This window comes from Gorilla gorilla, chromosome 11, assembly GCF_029281585.2.
Source record: "Gorilla gorilla gorilla isolate KB3781 chromosome 11, NHGRI_mGorGor1-v2.1_pri, whole genome shotgun sequence".
NCBI lineage: Eukaryota > Metazoa > Chordata > Mammalia > Primates > Hominidae > Gorilla > Gorilla gorilla.
In genome coordinates, this window is record NC_073235.2 from 115,890,384 (window position 1) to 115,909,223 (window position 18,840).

The 18,840-nt window shown below is 39.1% G+C and overlaps 1 protein-coding gene and 1 long non-coding RNA gene across 7 annotated transcripts in view; one reads left to right on the forward strand and one right to left on the reverse strand.

Annotated features, from left to right (window-relative positions):
• Window positions 1-621: 621 nt before the first annotated feature.
• On the reverse strand, window positions 622-9,208 carry LOC134756674 (uncharacterized). The gene is made up of 2 exons (XR_010129694.1): window positions 8,871-9,208; window positions 622-1,073 (listed from the first exon to the last, which is right to left on the reverse strand). It is a non-coding gene; the product is annotated as an uncharacterized lncRNA (long non-coding RNA).
• An 8-nt stretch (window positions 9,209-9,216) lies between these two features.
• Window positions 9,217-18,840, forward strand: part of SPAG16 (sperm associated antigen 16) — a 1,164,663-nt gene continuing 1,155,039 nt past the window's right edge. For 4 of the 6 annotated variants that reach the window (XR_008677798.1, XM_055380495.1, XM_019022691.3 and 1 more), the window contains exon 1: window positions 9,252-9,457. Coding sequence is in view for 4 of the 6 variants with exons in the window: in XM_055380495.1 (XP_055236470.1) it covers window positions 9,322-9,457 (136 nt within the window). In the remaining 2 variants the exon portion in view is untranslated. Of the gene's footprint in view, window positions 9,458-18,840 lie in introns of all 6 variants that reach the window. The other 2 variants (XM_019022690.4, XM_055380496.1) reach the window with 2 other exon arrangements.

Here is an 18,840-nt window from a genome sequence, read left to right on the forward strand (position 1 = left end):
CAGGATCTGACCAGCCTGGATACAATGTACTAACTGGCCTCTTCACTACCAAACTTGCTTTCCTACCTCCAGGAAGGAAATGGAGCTAAAATGAGTTATCTTTTATAAAGGGAACAATTCAAACTCTGCTTCCCATTATCCACAAAGAATTGAGCATTGCATTATGTGCTTAGAAAAAATTTTTTTCTTCTCCTTTCTTTCCTTCCTTCCTTCCTCCCTATTTCTGTCTCTCTCTTTCTTCTTTCAGGTAATATGCATAATTGTAGACATGCTAAGACATGTTAAAGTCAATCAGGGATTACACAATACTTTAGATAAATCTACTCTGTTTCAAGTATAGGATGTGACAGTTGAGGATCAGGAGAACTTGCAATGGCTGGAAGAAGGCTCTCTCCAGCAAGACTGTCTTGGAAATTGCTGTATACCCCACTGCATATCGAACAGTGGAATTTTCTTAAGCAAGTCTCCACTGCTCAAAGTGGGCATTAGATGTGTGTTAAATGTTCACTGCTAGAATTGTCATAATGCTTTCCCAAGTCAGACTTCCATTTCTTTTTTAAATACATTTAAAACTTTTTATTTTGATAGAATTTTAGATTTACAGAAGAGTTACAAAGATAGTATAGCTTAACTCAGCTTTTCCTTTTTTATTTTTTATTTTTAACTTTTAAGTTAAGTTCAGGGGTGTTGTGGTACATATACACCATGGAATACTTTACACCCATTAAAAAGAATGAGATCACGTTCTTTGCAAGGACATGGATAGAGCTGGAGGACATTATCCTTACCAAACTAACACAGGAACAGAAAACCAAATGTGGCATGATCTCACGTATCAGTGGGAGCAAAATGATGAAAACACATAGACACATAGAGGGGAACAACAGACTTCCATTTCTATCTGCCTCTTTCTCTGCACAATTCTTCTGTCTTTCCAGTCATTGTCTTTGTTGCTTTCTTTACCACTCTTTTAAAGTCCTTCTCTTCTCAGTCCATAGATAGTGCCTGATGAGGAAGTGAACAAGATAGAGGAGGGTGCCCTGGACTTCAGAGGTAGCCCATTCAGTTTTCTCCTATGTGTGAAAACAAACCATATTTTTTCATCTGTATCATGAGAATAGCACTTTCAGGTCTAAATTCACAAAGGCACATCATATTAGCCCTTTTATGTGTGGTAAGAACACTGAATATGAGGTCTACCCTCTCAACACATTTTAAAGTACACAATACAATGTTATTGTATATCAGATAGTTTTAGGAAAAAACCCTTAGCAGCAAAACAAATCTTGAAATAGTATGGAAGTAATGGTGATTCCATACAGAGTCAATTTACCAGGAGGTCTTGTTGAATTGCAAGTGACAGCAAGCCCAACAGAAACTGACTTAAGCAAAAGGAATTTATTGTTTTAAAAGAAAGGTCAATGGTGACGCTTGTTTAAGGAAATGCTAGAATAAAGGTTCAAGCAACTCTTTAAAAATTTTTTTATTTCAGAATAGTTTTAGATGTACCAAGAAGTTGCAAAGATAAAGAAAGTTCTCATATACTCATATTCAGTTTTCCCTACTTTGAACATCTTACATCAATATGGTGCATTTGTTACATCTAATGAACCATTATTGACACATTATTATTAACTAAATAAAGTCAATACTTTATTCAGATATCCTTCGTTTTTACATAATATTCTTTTTGCCCTAGGATCCCACATTACATCCAGTCAGCATACCTCTTTAGGGATCTCTTGGTTGTGAAAGTTTCTCACTTTTCTTGTTTGATGATTGATATGGTTTGGCTGTGTCCCCACCCAAATATCATCTTGAATTGTACTCCCATAATTCCCACATGTTGAGGGAAGAATTCTGTGGGAGAAAATTAAATCATGGGGGTGGTTTCCCCCATACTGTTCTTGTGGTAGTGAATAAGTCACACAAGATCTGATGGTTTTCAAAACAGGAGTTCGCTGCACAAGCTCTCTTTGCCTGCTGACATTGATATAAGATGTGACTTGTTCCTCCTTGCCTTCCACCATGATTCTGAGGCCTCCTCAGCCACGTGGAACTGTGAGTCCAATTAAATCTCTTTATTTTGTAAATTGCCCAGTCTCAGGTATGTTTTTATTAGCAGCATGAAAACAGACTAATACAGTAAATTGGTTCCAGGAGTGGGGTGTTGCTGAAAAGATAGCCAAAAATGTGAAAGCAACTTTGGAACTCGGTAACAGGCAGAGGTTGGAACAGCTTGGAGGGCTCAGAAGACAGGAAAATGTGGGAGAGTTTGGAACTTCCTAGAGACTTGTTGAATGGCTTTGCCCAAAATGCTGATAGCAATATGGACAATGAAATCTAGGCTGAGGTAATCTCAGATGGAGATGAGGACCTTGTTGGGAACTGGAGCAAAGGTGGCTCTTGTTATGTTTTAATAAAGAGATTAGTGGCATTTTGCCCCTGCCCTAGAGATTTGTTGAACTTTGAACTTGAGAGAGATAATTTAGGGTATCTGGCAGAAGAAATTTCTAAGCAGGAAAGCATTCAAGAGGTGACTTGGGTGCTGTTAAAGGCATTCAGTTTTATAAGGGAAGCAGAGCATAAATGTTTGGAAAATTTGCAGCCTGACAATGTGATAGAAAAGAAAAATCCCATTTTCTGAGGACAAATTCAAGCCAGTTGCAGAAATTTGCATAAGTAACAAGTAACCGAATGTTAATCCCCAAGACAATAGGAAAAATGCCTCCAGGGCATGTCAGAGGTCTTCACGGCAGCCCTTCCCATCACAGGCCTGGAAGTATAGGAGGAAAAAGTGGTTTTGAGGGCCAGTCCCAGGGTCCCCATGCTGTGTGCAGTCTAGGGACTTGGTGCCCTGTGTCCCAGCTGCTCTAGCCATGGCTGAAAGGGGCCAAAGTAGAGCTTGGGCCATGGCTTCACAGGGTGCAAACCTGAAGCCTTGGCAGCTTCTGTATGGTGTTGAGCCTGCCTGTGCACAGAAGTCAAGAATTGGGGTTTGGGAACCTCCACCTAGGTCTCAGAGGATGCATGGAAACGCCTGGACGTCCACGCAGAAGTTTGCTGCAGGGGCGGGACTCTCATGGAGAACCTCTGCTAGGGCAGTGCAGAAGGGAATTGTGGGGTCAGGGCCCCCACACACAGTCCCTACTGGGGCACTGCCTAGTGGAGCCGTTAAGAAGAGGGCCACTGTCCATCATACCCCAGAAAGGTAGATCCACCGATAGCTTGCACTGTGCACCTGGAAAAGCTGCAGACACTCAATGCCAGCACATGAAAGCAGCCAGGAGGGAGACTGTACCCTGCAAAGCCACAGGAGTGGAGCTGGCCAAGACCATGGGAACCCATCTCTTGCATCAGCTTGACCTGGATGTGAGACATGGAGTAAAAGGAGATCATTTTGGAGCTTTAAGATTTGACTGCCCTGCTGGAGTTTGGACTTGCATGGAGCCTGTAGCTCCTTTGTTTGGCCAATGTCTCTCATCTGGAATGGCTGTATTTACCCGACCCCTGTAACCCCACTGTATCTAGGAATTAACTAACTTGCTTTTGATTTTACAGGATCATAGGTAGAAGGGACTTGCCTTGTGTCAGATGATACTTTGTACTGTGGACTTTTAGGTTATTGCTGAAATGAGTTAAGACTTTAGGGGACTGTTAGGAAGGCATGATTGGTTTTAAAATGTGAGGACATGAGATTTCGGAGGGGCCAGGGATGGAATGATATTGTTTGGCTCTGTCCCCGTCCAAATCTCATCTTGAATTATACTCCCATAATTCCCACATGTTGTGGGAGGAACCTGGTGGGAGATAATTGAATCATGGGGGTGGTTTCTCCCATACTGTTCTTGTGGTAGTGAATCAGTCCCATGAGATCTGATGGTTTTAAAAACGGGAGTTCCCTGTACTAGCTCTCCTTGCTTGCCACCATCAATGTAAGAAATTACTTGCTCCTTCTTGACTTCTGCCATGATTATGAGGCCTCCCCAGCCACATGAAACTGTGAGTCCAGTTAAACCTGTTTCTTTTGTAAATTGCTCAGTCTTGCATATGTCTTTATCAGCAGTGTGAAAATGGACTAATACAATGATGTTGATAGTTTTGAGAAGTACTGGTAAGGTATGTTGTAGAATTTCCCTCAGTTGATATTTATCTGATGTTATCTCTTGATTGATTTGCGGTTATTGGTTTTGGGGAGTAAGATCACAGAGATGAAGTGCCATTCTCATTACATCATACCAAGAGTACATATTGTCAACATGACTTATCACTGTTGAAATTAATCTTGAACACCTGGGTGAGGTGGTGTTTATCAGCTTTCCTCACTGTCAAGTTGGGATTTTACTATACAAGAAACTCCCTATGTGTAGTCTATACTTAAGGAACGTGCAGCTATGCTCCATCTCCTGGAATGTAGAGTATCTACATAAATTACTTGAAATTATTCATCACAGGAGATTTGCCCATTCTTCTCCATTCATTTATTTATCATTTAATCATTTATTTGTATCAGTATGGACTCACAGATATTTCTTTTATACTTTGAGTTATATTTCAGTACTACTTTATTAATTTGATTGCTCAAATTGTCCTAGCTTCACCTAGGACAATTGGCTGCTGTGTCCCTTTGACCTATGTCCATCACTTTGAGATTTTTTTTTTTTAGAGGTGGGATCTTTTTTACTTTCTGGAACTGTAAGATCCTCTAGGCTCATCTTGTTTATTCCCAGTCAAGCCCTAAAATCAGCCATCTCTCCAAGGAGCCCTCTATCCTTTTAATTAGAAAATGGTGTTAAAACCTAAAATCTGAAGTGCTCATTGTAATGGGGGTGTTGTTGCTTCTAGCTTATAGAGCAAAGAAATAAATGTGTGTATACTACAGGTTCAAGTCATTGCATCTGGGCTCAAGTTTTCTCTTTCTTCACTCAGGTCTTCCATGCTGACTCAATTCTTAGATAGATAATTTCTTCATACTTGCAATCATGCTGGAGCAATGCCAGAACTAAGTCCCAAGGGGCAGAGTAAGAATCTCCCAAAATTTCCAACAAATTCTTACCAAATCTAATTTGGCTCCTTTTAAGACACATACCAACTTCAGAACTGATCACAGTAGCCAAGAATAATGAGATATTCTTTTGGGTTAAACCTGGAACATATGTTCCTTGCCAGAGACAGAGGATTGACCCTGTTTGAACTACATGGGCTCAGAACACTAGAGAAATGAATTTTCAGTGGTTGTTGGTGAAAAAGTGAAATATATATGCTGTATGTTTGAAATGATAATTTTCCACCATTGTCAATTAGTACTACTTCTATGAATTCAGAAATCTAAAATTGGCCACCACTTACTGTGAAGTTTTGAAAGAAAATAAGATAGTTACTTTCATAAAGAGATGCATCAGTAAATGGCTTGGGCTCTATCTATAGCAAATGAACGCTCGTAACTTCTGAAAATTGAATAGTACTTTACTGTATTATTGCATGTAATTATTTTCTGCTTTAAAACTACAAATAAAAAGAGTACATCCATTGTCAGCTTCCTTTCTGGTTTTGCTTTTTAAAATAATTTCACTTTTACATAAACGGAGCATTTAGGCTGGGAGGAGATAAAATTTGTTGTCTTTTGTGGTTGTTGCTTTATTTTTACTGTCTCCATTGGTTTTCTTTATTTACCTTTCTCAGTAACACATTCAAAGGGAAAGTAGATAGTTTGCTGTTCATTCATCAAAATATTAAGGCACTTTTTTTCCACTCCAAGGAAGTTTGTGCAGTATATTAAAAAGGAAATATTATACGATGCAAAGGCATTATAAACCAAACAATTACTGTGGTCTGAAGTTTTTGTTCTTTCTCAGTAAAGCCTTCACACTTCTTTTTAATTAAACTAGTTATTAACAGAATAAAAATTCAAATGTAACACATTTATTTTCAAATTTGTTCCTTGAAAATACATATTAGTTTAAAGATATTAGCAGTCCTCCTAAAAGGTTGCATCAAGTTTTTACTTGAAGGCAATTATTGGTTCTGTTTATATTTCTTAAAATTATTTTTTGCTTTTATTTCATTGCTTTTCAGACCATCGTAGAGACCAAAAGGTTTACAAAAGAAAATGTTAACATAGCTTTAATTGGAATTTTTAAAACCACTTCTGCTTAGGTCCCTGTGAAATGTGTTTCAAATTGTAGTTGAACCACAAATATCTTGGGTGACTTCCAATTTTGAAATCCATGAAATGGATATAATCAAAAAAGTAACTCTGAATTAAAACTTTGGCTACTTGAAAACTTCACAGAATTAGACTTACAGGTTTTTATTTTTTTGAGGAGTGTAGTTAATGATACTTATTTCAGTCATAAGTCTTCTGTTTTTGAACTCTTTGGAGAAGAATTTTTTCCCATTTCTCCTCTACATTAAGCAGTGGATATTGGTCATAGTTTATTCATTTTATATGACTCTATTAAACTCTTTCCCTTTTTTGAGTGCTGCATATTTCTTTCTTTTTCTTTCTTTCTTTCTTTTTTTTTTTTGAGATGGAGTCTTGCTCTGTTGTCCAGGCTGGAGTGCAGTGGCGTGATCTCAGCTCACTGCAACCTCTGCCTCCCGGGTTCAAGTGATTCTCCTGCCTCAGCCTCCTGAGTAGCTGGGACTACAGGCACGTGCCACCACACCCGGCTAATTTTTTGTATTTTTCGTAGAGATGGGGTTTCACTATGTTATCAAGGATGGTCTCGATCTCCTGACCTTGTGATCCGTCTGCCTTGGCCTCCTAAAGTGCTGGGATTACAGGCGTGAGCCACCGTGCCTGGCTGAGTGCTGCATATTTCTAAAAATATTTAAGTTTTATCTTAAATTGTTTCTATATGTTTAAGTTTCTTCCAAATATAATATCTAATTTAAGCTTGCATATTCATTCAATATTTTAAGCACATTTTATTAACGATTATTTACTGAAAACATTTGATATACCAGACATGGTTCTAAGTGCTTTTTACATATTTCATTTAGTCTTCATATTTTAGTAAGGTAGGTATTAAAATCTCCGGTTTACAGAACAGGAAACTAAGGCTCAGAGAACTTAATTAAGGTCATACAGAAGAGGCAGGAGACAAACATCTGTAGAAGATCACACACTACATCTAAAAAGTCAGAAATAGATGAGCCATTGTAACAAACAAAAACAAATAAAAGTAAACAGTAATCGCTCTGAGAGACCATCCTTCATGTCTTTTGTGTTCCTACATGTCTTGCTGGATATGCCAAAAATGTAAGGCCTTGACCACTCCTTACCCAGGTCATTTGTTAAGGCTGGATTTATAGGAAACAACCTTGAGAGATAAGGTAATGCCTTCTTCCGAAATAAAGAGAAAGCTTTCTGTAAAAGCAGTGGATTCTCCAATGTCAGAATTCTTCTGTATTTTCAGCCTCCTGTAATTGTTCCTTGCATTTAATGAGTACTCAGGAAATGTCTGATGTGAGAAGTCAAGGACAAAGAGTAGGGTAGTAAAAGAATAGGTACCAGGAATGAATTACCCGACTATTATATCTGTGACCCTTGATTATTCTAAAAAATAAAACAATATCAAACACATTTAATAGAAATAACAGCTAACATTTCTTAGTGTGTTCTATGTTCCTGGTAAGTTCTTAATGCTTTTTGTTGCTTTACCCCTTGCAACAGCACTTTGAGGTAGGTAATATTGTTGTCTTTGTTCTACAAATGATGAAACTGGGGCCTAGAGGCATTAAGTAGTAGTTTGCCCAATGTGTCATAGCTAGTAAGTGATGGAAGCAGGCTCTGAAAGCTGTCTCTCTGGCTCTGACACATGTACTCTCAAACACCTCCTTAGGAAGTTACTGCTACCTTTTGATAATAAATGGGAGCTTTGATAGGATCACTGGCTTCCAGTTTTCACCAAGAAATGTAGAATGCAAAATAATACCATTTGCCCTAGCAATCCCATTACTGGGTATATACCCAAAGAAATAGAAATTGTTCTACCATAAAAACACATGTACATGCGTGTTCACTGATATTCATGATAAAGACATGGATTCAACCTAAATGCCCATCAACGGACTGGATAAAGAAAATGTGGTACACATATACCATGGAATACTATGCAGCCACAGAAGAATGAGATCATGTCCTCTCAGGGACATGAATGCAGCTGGAGGCCATTATCCTTAGCAAACTAATGCAGGAACAGAAAACCAAATACTGCATGTTCTTAGTTATAAGTGGGAGCTAAATAATGAGAACAAATGGACACAAAGAGGGAACAACAGACACTGGGGCCTACTTGAGGAGGAGAGTGGGAGGAGGGAGAAGATCAGAAAAAATAACTATTGGGTACTACACTTAGTACCTGGGTGACGAAATAAGTTATATACCAAACCCTTGCGACATGAGCTTACCTGCACATGTACCCCTGAACCTAAAATAAAAGTTAAGGGAAAAAAAAATATTTGCAAGGAAAAGGGCCTTTAATTTGCTTCTGATACATACGCGATATAACCTGAGGAAGATCCTCTCAGCAATGACTATACATGATGGGGCAAGTGTCAACTATATACATTTGTCAGGACCAAATTTGTAGCTCATAATTTTTATGCAACTGTTTTTACCTTGGCGAGAATCAATGCTACAAATACTATTCCAAGTCTTAGTATATGGAACCAAACTCAAAACAGATGTCCAGCTAAATGCATTAAAGATCATAAGAAAGGAATTGACAAAGCTGAACACCATAGTTCTTTATTGCTAAGCATCTGAGGAGCGTCTGGTAGCTCCCCTGGGTCAGTCTTTCTATTATGATTTCTAGAACTTTATTTTTTCATTTTTTAAAAAATTCCAGGTGTTGAGAACTCACCTTTTCTAGTAGTTTTCCCTGGGAACACTTGGGGATCTACAAACATCTGAAATTGGAGGATGCTAATGGGCAAGAATCAAGAGAAAGGTAATTCAGAGACGACAACGAAGTGGGAAAGAAATTATAGGGTCAAAGCGAAAGAAAACCAAGCTGCTTGGGTAGGAAGGTGCAATGCAAGCCAATTGTTTACTGTATCTTGTCGGCTCCCAGAGCTGCGCGTGAGCTCTCGCGTTAACTAGGCAACATCGTTGCCACGGTAACTGGGAGGCGCGGGAGGGCGACAGCTCCCTGGACTCCCGGTAACCCTTACGTGCCCGGGGCTGGTCCGTTGGGCGGGGTGAGAGATGCCGGAATCTCGCGAGAGCTCCCGGGGGCCGTTGGGTAGCGTCTTCGCTGTTGCCCTTAGGGACGGCTGTGGGCCTGCTGGGGGTGGGGGCCCGGAGCGCCAGAGATGGCTGCTCGGCGAGGGATGCCCAGCTCCGCCGTGAGGGTCCTGGAAGAGGCGTCGGGCATGGGTTTGACGGCAGCCGGGGACGCGAGGGACACGGCGGACGCGGTGGCGGCTGAGGGCGCCTACTACCTGGAGCGTATCCTTCCCGTGGAGGCGCGGCCCGCTGCGCGGGCGGGTAATGGGTGTTGGGACGAAGGCGAGGGCCTCCCACTGGCGGCGCCTTTTGAGCCTTGGGGCCACTCCGGAGGAGCCTCTGTTGGACTTCAAGGCGCTGTTTTTGCCACCACAGTCTTCCTGAGAGCCACTCACTGAATTTCTTGCCCTTAGTAGCCCAGGGTGTCCTGTACCTGTTAGAAGAGTTGGGAGACCTTCCAAGGCCTCATACTTAGTAACCACTCAGTACATTTTGGATGGAGGGTTGCTTTTTATGTTAAGACAGCACAACAAATTGCTTCAACCCTCCTTTCAAATCATGGGGTTCCCAAATAAGCCCTCAATCTTTCAGAAAGCCGTCCCAATAAATTCAACGGAGGAACGTTAGGAGACTAGGGAAAGACCTCTGCCATTGGACTTTAAGGAGCTGAAGCTCAGAATACCCAACCCACGATCCTGTTCGATGGTCCAGTTAATGCTTAAATGCTTAGTTTTGATAGCATTATCTTCCTGAGTAGTTCCAAGTTTGACTACTTAATAATAAATACTAATAGTATAGTTGCTTTTTTTTTCTTGAGCAAATAAATAATGATCTGGTGAGCTACACAGCTCAGAGATATTAGGAATAAAGCAGATGGTGATTAGCGATTTTTATCGGAAGTACCAGAAGAATAACAATGTGTGGATAATTAGGTCCACTATTTCTTGTGTAAGGCTTTAGAACTTCCTTCCTCTAGTTATATAGATTAATTCCTACTAGGGAGACAGGGAGGGTTCATGAGAAAAAGACATCTAACTCCTTTATTCAGGGAGGTAAGAAAGAGATGATTATCTGTTCAGTTCTTAAAGATACCAAGGAAACTCCAAAATCTGCCAAATCTTATTTGTTTGTCCAACTGTAATCCTCCCCAGGTTTAATTCAAGATTTCAGAAATCCAGCAATGATTCATTTTGTGAGCTTTGACAAGCCGATTAACCTGTCCTGACTCAGGCTCAGTACACATCCACACTACAGAGAGCTTTGAAGAATTTAGCTGAAAGATGAAAGAAAATATGTAGTATTTTATTGGGTGCAAAAACGACTTTTACAGGAATAGAAATTCGAATCGCTTGAAATGAATTTGAAAGAAATATATGGGTGCTTTAGTGTCATAAATGAGGTTTTATACTGTTTTCATAGATGTAACAGGCAGTCTTTTCCAGTGATATTCCTCTTTAACAACGATTTTCTTAATTCTTCCTAAGCTTATCTATATCCAGTGCCCTTGCTACTGAATGGTAACCAGGCATCTTGTAATTTTTGTTTGCATTAAAATTATTTCCGTGAACACATAGTTTAATTGTTAACATGAGATTGACACAATGAGGTAACTTTTTGCAAACATCTTTGTGAAATAAATGGTAGGAGTCTAACATAACACAACTTTCAGCAATGAAAATCAGGTTTACTTAATTTGCAGGGAGATCACTGAGTCACACCTGCCAAGATGTAGCAGTTTGCAAACCTGTCTTACAAAGACTTTTTCAAATAATCACACTTATTTGAACTTTAACACATATAAGCAACTGTAACTTTTTAGGATTTTACTAACCATTGTGTGAATTATCCAACCCATTTGCTTTTCTTCTTTCTTTGGTTGACTGACTGCTATTTTGTATTTTAACCAAAGGGTAGTCAGGGGATACACAGTTAAACATTTAACCAGTTTATTTTGCTATATTCCATGCTGAGGGAAGACGTTTAGTCATTTCAACTCTCAGTTGAAATGAAGTTTGAGGATTACTTGTGAATACCAATTATTCCTGTATCCCTGGGCACTCTTCACATGGTTAATTAAGAGTTGCCTGTGTAATGTTGTTTGACATTGTTTCTCAAGGCAATTATGATAGTTGCCAAAGTGAGACTTCCTTTGGTTTAAAGTCTTTGCTTTCAGGTAATTTAATTGAGCTATCGTGGTGGGTAAATAAAAGTTATAATATGCACAGATGAATCAGAAATCTGATGTCCTCTGCTTCACACATATACTCAATCACTTCTAATCTACTGCATTTGGCCTAGATTTCCCTTATTTATCACCCAACAGATGCTCTTAGTACATTAGACAATGAGCTATCAATATCGAGCAAGACTTTGAAAGAAGTTGACCTGAATTCTTTAGGAAATCTCTCCCTTTTCTGCTTTTAAATACTCAATTATGAAGAGTATAAATAGACTAATGTCCAAACCAGAAACATAGCCAGGATCCACCTTGTGGGGGACATTAATGAAAGTCCCATGTCCTTTATAATGGTTTACACACTGGGTTCAGGAAGAAGAGTTCTTACCTCTGCAACACCCTTTCCCTGTAATCTCCTAGCTATAACAGTGCCACCTATTTCTCTTCTAAGGAACCCAGAATATCATTGCTTTTATGTTTTAGACTTCAACAAGGTGAGATACAAATATACATTGTTCTTAGCTATTGTCAGAACACTAAGAAATTGAGTTATGGAGTATATGAATCCTCTCTAGAACCCATCATTAGAAAAATACTTGCAGCATTATAAAATATAAGGTGAGATTTTAGCTATGTGATAGATATGTAAAGGGTCAAGTAGGTATCTCCAGAACCTGGAAAGAAGGTTGATTGTCTTTTGTGAATGAATGAATCCCTTATTAGAAATCAACACAACTTGGGTGAGGTTTTCAACTGTAGTAGTGAGGAAGGGCTGCCTATTAATGTATGGCTGCAGACATTTGGGACTGCCTAGTTCCAATTGGAAGGCCAGCATGAATTTATACTAAGAAAGCTAAGGGTTAATTGACTTTGTTGTTCCTTGTCTACAGAGACTTTGTTCAAGGAATAGTAAATGAATACATGGACCCTAGGAAAGTGGAGCTTCAAGGTATTGTTTTTGTTACATACCTACCTCTATATGGACATCTGGCTCCTCTAGCTTTTGATTATTTCCTCTCTCTGGGCATTCTAATACTAAGGATTTGGCTTTTTAGATGGTAGGTGTAAGTTTACTGGCCAATGAAAAAGGCTCCCCAACCCCCAGCAGCAATTTCTGAGAGTTCAGTAAGTTTAAGCCAGTTCTGTGAAGCTAATCAGCTCTGAATGGAGTCCCAAAGCCAACTCTTTCTGAAACTCCAAAATTAAGGACTCTAGACCCCAAAATATGAGGATCACACTAGACTGATGCCCTTATCTGAGATACTGAGGACTATAATTGAAGTAGCAAGCCTGTAGATAAATATCTTAACTTCTACCATGCTACCTTTAAAAAAAAACTATTATTTTTTTTGGGATGAGGTATTGCTCTGCTACCCAGGCTTGAGTGCAGTGGCATGATCATAGCTCACTGCAACTTCAAACTCCTGGGCTTGAGCAATCTTCCCACCTCAGCTTCCTGAGTAGCGGGGACTGCAGATGTGCGGCACCATACCCAGCTAATTTTGTTTGTTTGATTTTGTTTTTGGTAGAGACGGGGGTCTCACTCTGCTATTCAGATTGGTCTCGAACTCCTGTGCTCAAGGCATCCTACTGCCTTGGCCTCCCAAAGTGCTGGGATTACAGACATGAGCCACTGTACCAGGCTGCTGTCTTCTTAAGTAACAGTTCTATCTAGTCTTTCATTGCCATAGTAATGTTCACTGATAACTTTAATTAAAATTGAAGTTTTCCTTATTTTATTTTATTTTTTGAGATGGAGTCTCGCTCTGTCTCCCAGGCTGGAGTGCAGTGGCACGATCTCGGCTCACTGCAAGCTCCGCCTCCTGGATTCATGCCATTCTGCTGCCCCAGCCTCCCGAGTAGCTGGGACTACAGGCGCCTGCCACCACACCTGGCTAATTTTTTTTTTTTTTTGGTATTTTCAGTAGAGACGGGGTTTCACTGTGTTAGCCAGGATGGTCTCGATCTCCTGACTTTGTGATCCATCTGCCTCAGCCTCCCAAAGTGCTGGGATTACAGGCGTGAGCCACCGCACCTGCCCTTTCCTTTTTTTAAATTTACTGTATGGTTTTTAACTTTTTTTTTTTAAAGCTAAACATTGTAGTTGAGTAAGTAAAACATTTAGAAAGGTGGATGCATAGATTTCTTTTTCTTTTTTAAAACTAACATTCTCTTAGATACATGTGTTAACCACTTTTTCTTCTGTTATAAAATGGTACTTCTCTGAAATGTTTGTAGTATTATAATTGTTCTGAACCCTAACAGTGTATTTCTTATCACTGGAACTTAATTTGTGCATGGGTTCTTAGATATTAGAACATACATACCCCATGTATATTCAAATGAAAAGGATACACAACCTGCGTATAGACAGACTAAGAACTATGTTACTAAATCCAGAGTGTTGATATTTACTTGTGTAAAAGTCATAGGCTATTTGGAGAGAAAAAAAATGTGTTTTGCTCTGTGTCCTTTAGTCAGGCGTTAATGTGCATATGACTCACCTGTGGAGCTTTAAATAAATATTCTAATTCAATAATTCAGACTTATTAGTCTGGCAAGGGGGCTGAGATTCTGCATTGCTAAGAAGCTTCCTGGTGCTGCAGTTGCTGCTGGTCTAAGGACTGTAATTGAAGTAGCAAGCCTGTAGATAAATATCTTAATCTCTAGCCTTTATATTTTCAGATAGAAATATCACGTGTAGAGTCCATATCTTTGGATCTCCTGGCTTAGAAGTTGGAAAGACTTATACCACCAGCTGCCATGAGCACTGAGTCTTATATGCTGAACAAAAGTTATTTTCCAGTTATGAAGGTAGAAGATATGCAACAGCTATGTAGGACAGGGGTGGCCAGTACATTTCCACTCTTGCCAATTCTGTTGAATTGGTAGTGGCTCCCTGGTATAGGATATTAATAAGAATTCTGAGTCCTCATGAAGACTGTGTGGTAAAAACTGCAGGGAGCAATTGGCAAAAGGGAATGTGACCACAAGCATGCCAGCTACCTTCCATTTTTGTCTGTATTATTCAGTTAACTTATTTAAACTGGCCTTCCTAAGAAAGGGACCAAGACTATGATATTTGCTATTTACAGTATTTTTATTTCAACTTAATAAATAAAATGTTGATTTTACTTATGGAAATGTAAAATGGAAGATCCAGGCTAGATTTTAGATTGAGACTGTGTACGTTGGCTCTGCAGTGATGGCAAGGATTACAAAATGATTTCTGTCTATAGTAGCTTTGGGAAATCATGTAAAATATAATTAGCTATATGTTTCACTCCAGTTCTTAATAAAGATGCTGCTACTGCTGGCAGTAAACACTACCTACAAATGCAGCAGTGGAAGAGACCAGTGTGTAAGGTACTTTGCTGCTCACATCTGAAAATTATTCATTGGTTTCTGGCTCTGGTCCATTTGCAGAATGTTATTTGTCTCCCCCTCATACCAATTGGCACCTCAAGCTCTGCGCCATTAGGCCAACCAAAATGTCTCACCGAGGCTTCTGGCAGTTGTGTTCTCTGTAGTACTGTGATGGGCTTAGGGCTCCCTGGCAGTTTCAGTGTGGGTGTTACATTTTCCCATTTTCTGAAAAGATCGAGAATATCAGGATCTGGTGCAGGCTCTGCTAGTGCAGAAACTATGAGATAGTTCACCCATGGTGACTAAATACCAGGAAACTAATTCATGCTATGAAACTCACGAGTGCTACTAAATTCCTTCCAGAGCAAATGCAGATTTGGGAGGAATGGGAGCCTCAGTCTGTGTCTAGGTTATGACTAGGAATACAGAACCTGGCCTGGACTTGGATGGTACTGTGGGCTGTGGCTTCAGGGCAGGGAGAAAAGGGGAGCCATGGACACTACCCTAGGCAAGAACAATCTAGAAAACAAGGCACAGTATTAAGTGTCAAGTCAAGGCCAAGTGTGCAGATAGGTAAGAACCAGATATGAGGGGAACAGACAGGGCAGAAAAAAATTTTGGAACTGAAATTCACCAGTGTTCTTCGAAGGAATACTAGGCAGTTAGAGGGAAGGGAGTTTTGTAAGGGCTCAAAGGCAGCTTGACATTAAGAAACTGGATTTAGGCCAGAATGCTAGCTTATTATTTCAGTGAAAAAATAACTTTGCATGAGAACTGTGATTAGCTTAATTGTATGGATGTTTCCTGGAGAGTAGGATCACCTAAGAGATTAAATTACAGATGAGAAAGTTGCTCCGTGAAAGTAGAACCAGAGTGTACAGAGTTTTATCATTCTTGACGAATTAACCTTTTCTACTCTGGCAAGATTGTTATCCAAAACAATGCTTTCCAAAGTTTTTCACATACAGTACTCCATCACATCCTACTTCACTCTGCCTTTTTTGCCGTCCCAAGGGCCAAGGGGATTGATATCTCTACAATGCACTATTCTTTTTATGAGAACCCAAGAATGTCATTTCTCTCAGGCTTTGGAACCAGATATTGCTGGATATCTGTTGAGAAACTCATCTGTTTTCACTGGGTCGATACAGAGATAGTATCTGATTCCATGTCCCTTTTTACCCTGGTTACTGGGAAGCTTAGAGTCAAATCTGGGGGTTATTTTTGACCAATCTTATGAGACCTATGGTATCTGCTGCATCTTAATCTTATTTCTATAATACTATTTCCTTTTCTCCTCCAATTTCCACATTCATTAATTGTTACATTTTGTATAGTGTGTGTATTTGCAAACTGTAGCAGAATCACTTTAGGATCAGTTTGTGCACCTGTCCCTACTGCCAGCTAGCTAGCCAGGTAAACAGATGCGTACAAACATAAGTGTCAAAGTACATTTATGTCCTTAATAACATTGTGACATTTAAACTGAGTTGCCTTTGGGAAATTTTAAATATAAATTATATTGTGGATACATAAAAATCAATCAGAGTATGTATCTTCCTAGTTTGATTGTTTTGTCCACTACCTGACGTATTGTCCCATCAGTCTCTTGCCCTTGGTTAGATTTCGTTTTGAGTCTGTAGCCTATAGCTCTTTTCTACTTCTCTTTCCTCTGGGGGTCTTCAAATTGAGCTATTTATGTGATTTGATTTACCTGTTATTAATATAACACTTGAGAGTTTTTGGAAAAAAATAGGTGAGTTCATTACCTAGGATATTGGTAAAAAAAATTGTGTATTCCTATTGTGTCACTGTAGAAAGAGTACTATGTAGCAGCAAATTTATGGCATTTGTATCCAGGAATTTATCTTTGTCATTCACAACTATGTGATCTTGGGCAAATATTTTAATCTCTGATTCAGTTTCTTCATTTTTAATTTAGAGATGGCTGTATCTGTGCTCTTTGACCTCACTGGGTTGTGTGAGAATAAATATAGTTTTGGTCCATGTGAAAATACTTTTAAGCTTTATAAAATGGTAGTTATGTACTCTCTTAATCTTTTTTGATTGTGGGAAAGTAATGCATTTAGGTGATAAAAAGCCATTGTCTAGAATATTTGCTGAGTAGGAGTATGTAAGTGTTGATTGATATTTTCTATGCTTCGAGGACAAATCACTTTTTTTCTACTCTATATTGCCATGTGACATCTTCCTTATATAATCTTATCAGCGGTTGGCTTATTTACAACTTTAAAGTCTATCCAGAAGCTTTTAGAGTATTTACTTCTTTTTGAAATTATTATGATGTGAACATGGTGAAGGATGGCATTGCTTTTCTGGAGACATACAAATGACCGCTTACAAAATTACTTTCTAGGAGCTGTCTCTCAGAAGGGGTCATGCTTTTTCATAGAAAAGAGGCTGACTTCCTCTAGCTGAACCTTTGGAAATTTTATCTCATTATATAAAACTATCAAAAAGATATAAATCTATAACTGGATGGAAATTTAAAATGTCTTTTATTTATTCATTTTAACATATGGGGGAACAGAGGCATGAGAAATTTAAAAGATTTTTTTTTCCATAGATACTCATCTCTTTCCAGAGTGAGAAAAGAAATGACAACAAACACTTGTATATCATTTACTAAAAGCCAGGCACTAATCTAAATGCTTTACATATATTGACTGTTAACACTCTTATAGTATGGAAGGAAGCTAGTCTCTAAAATAAAATGACACCCTGATGTGGTTTGGCTCTGTGTCCCCACCCTAATCTCACCTTGAATTGTAATAATCCATATATGTCAAGGGCAGGACCTTGTAGAGGTAATTGGATCATAGGGCCAGTTTCCCCCATGCTGCTGTTGTGATAATGAGTGAGTATCACAAGATCTCATGGTTTTATAAGTGTCTGGCATTTCCCCTGCTTGCACCCATTCTCTCTTTCATGGTGCCCTGTGAAGAAGTGCCTTCCGCCATGATTGTAAGTTTCCTGAGGTATCCCCAGCCATGCAGAACTATGAGTCAATTAAACCTCTTTTCCTTATAAATTACCCAGTCTTGGGTATTTCTTCATAGCAGCATGAGAATGAACTAATACACATCCAGTGAGCCCCACCTCCTAATATTCATGCTCTTGTGTAATCCTCACACATTGAATAGGCATGACCCATGTAACCAGTGGGATATTGAAGAAATGATGTGTGACTTCTGATGTTTGGTTAGAAAAGCTATTGTGGCATTCACATTGTTTTCTTGGACTGCTTATTCTGGGGGTAGTTAGCCCACCATATCTTGAGGATGCTCAAGCAGCCTGTGGAGAGACCCACATGGAGAGGAACTGAGGTCTTCTGGGAAACTAGTACAATGTCAGTGAGCTGCCATGGAAATGGATCCTGCTGCCTCATCTCAGCCTTCAGATGACCCTAATTCTGCTGTCATTTTGACTATGACATGAGAGACCCCCAAGTCAGATTCTACCAGATAAACCATTACTGAGCCCTTGACCCAGAGAAACTACAATATAATAAATGCTTATTGTTCCTTTTTCAGTGTTATTGAGTTGTAATTGACAAAATTACATATATTCAAGGTGTACAACATATTTTGATTTACATATACATTGTGAAATGATTACCACACCCAAGGTAATTAACCTATTTACCTCATATAGTTACCTTTTCATTTTTATATTACTTGTGGTGAGAATATTTAAGATCTACTCTCTTTACAAATTTCAAGTGACACTCCATTATTATTAGCCATAGTTACTGTGCTATACATTAGGTCTCCATAAATTCTTCATCTTATAACTGAATGTTTGTGCAACGTTGATGAACATCCCACCATTTTCCCTACCCTCTATTCATTGGTAACTCGCCTTCTAATGTCTGTTTCTGTAGAGTTGGAATTTTTTTTAGATTCCACATATAAGTGAGATTATGCAGTATTTGTCTTTCTGTATCTAACATTTCACTTAGCATGACCTTCAGGTTCAGTATCTGGAGTAGGGTGTTAAATAAGAAGTAACAGAGTAGCTTTGAAACTGGGGATTAGGGAGA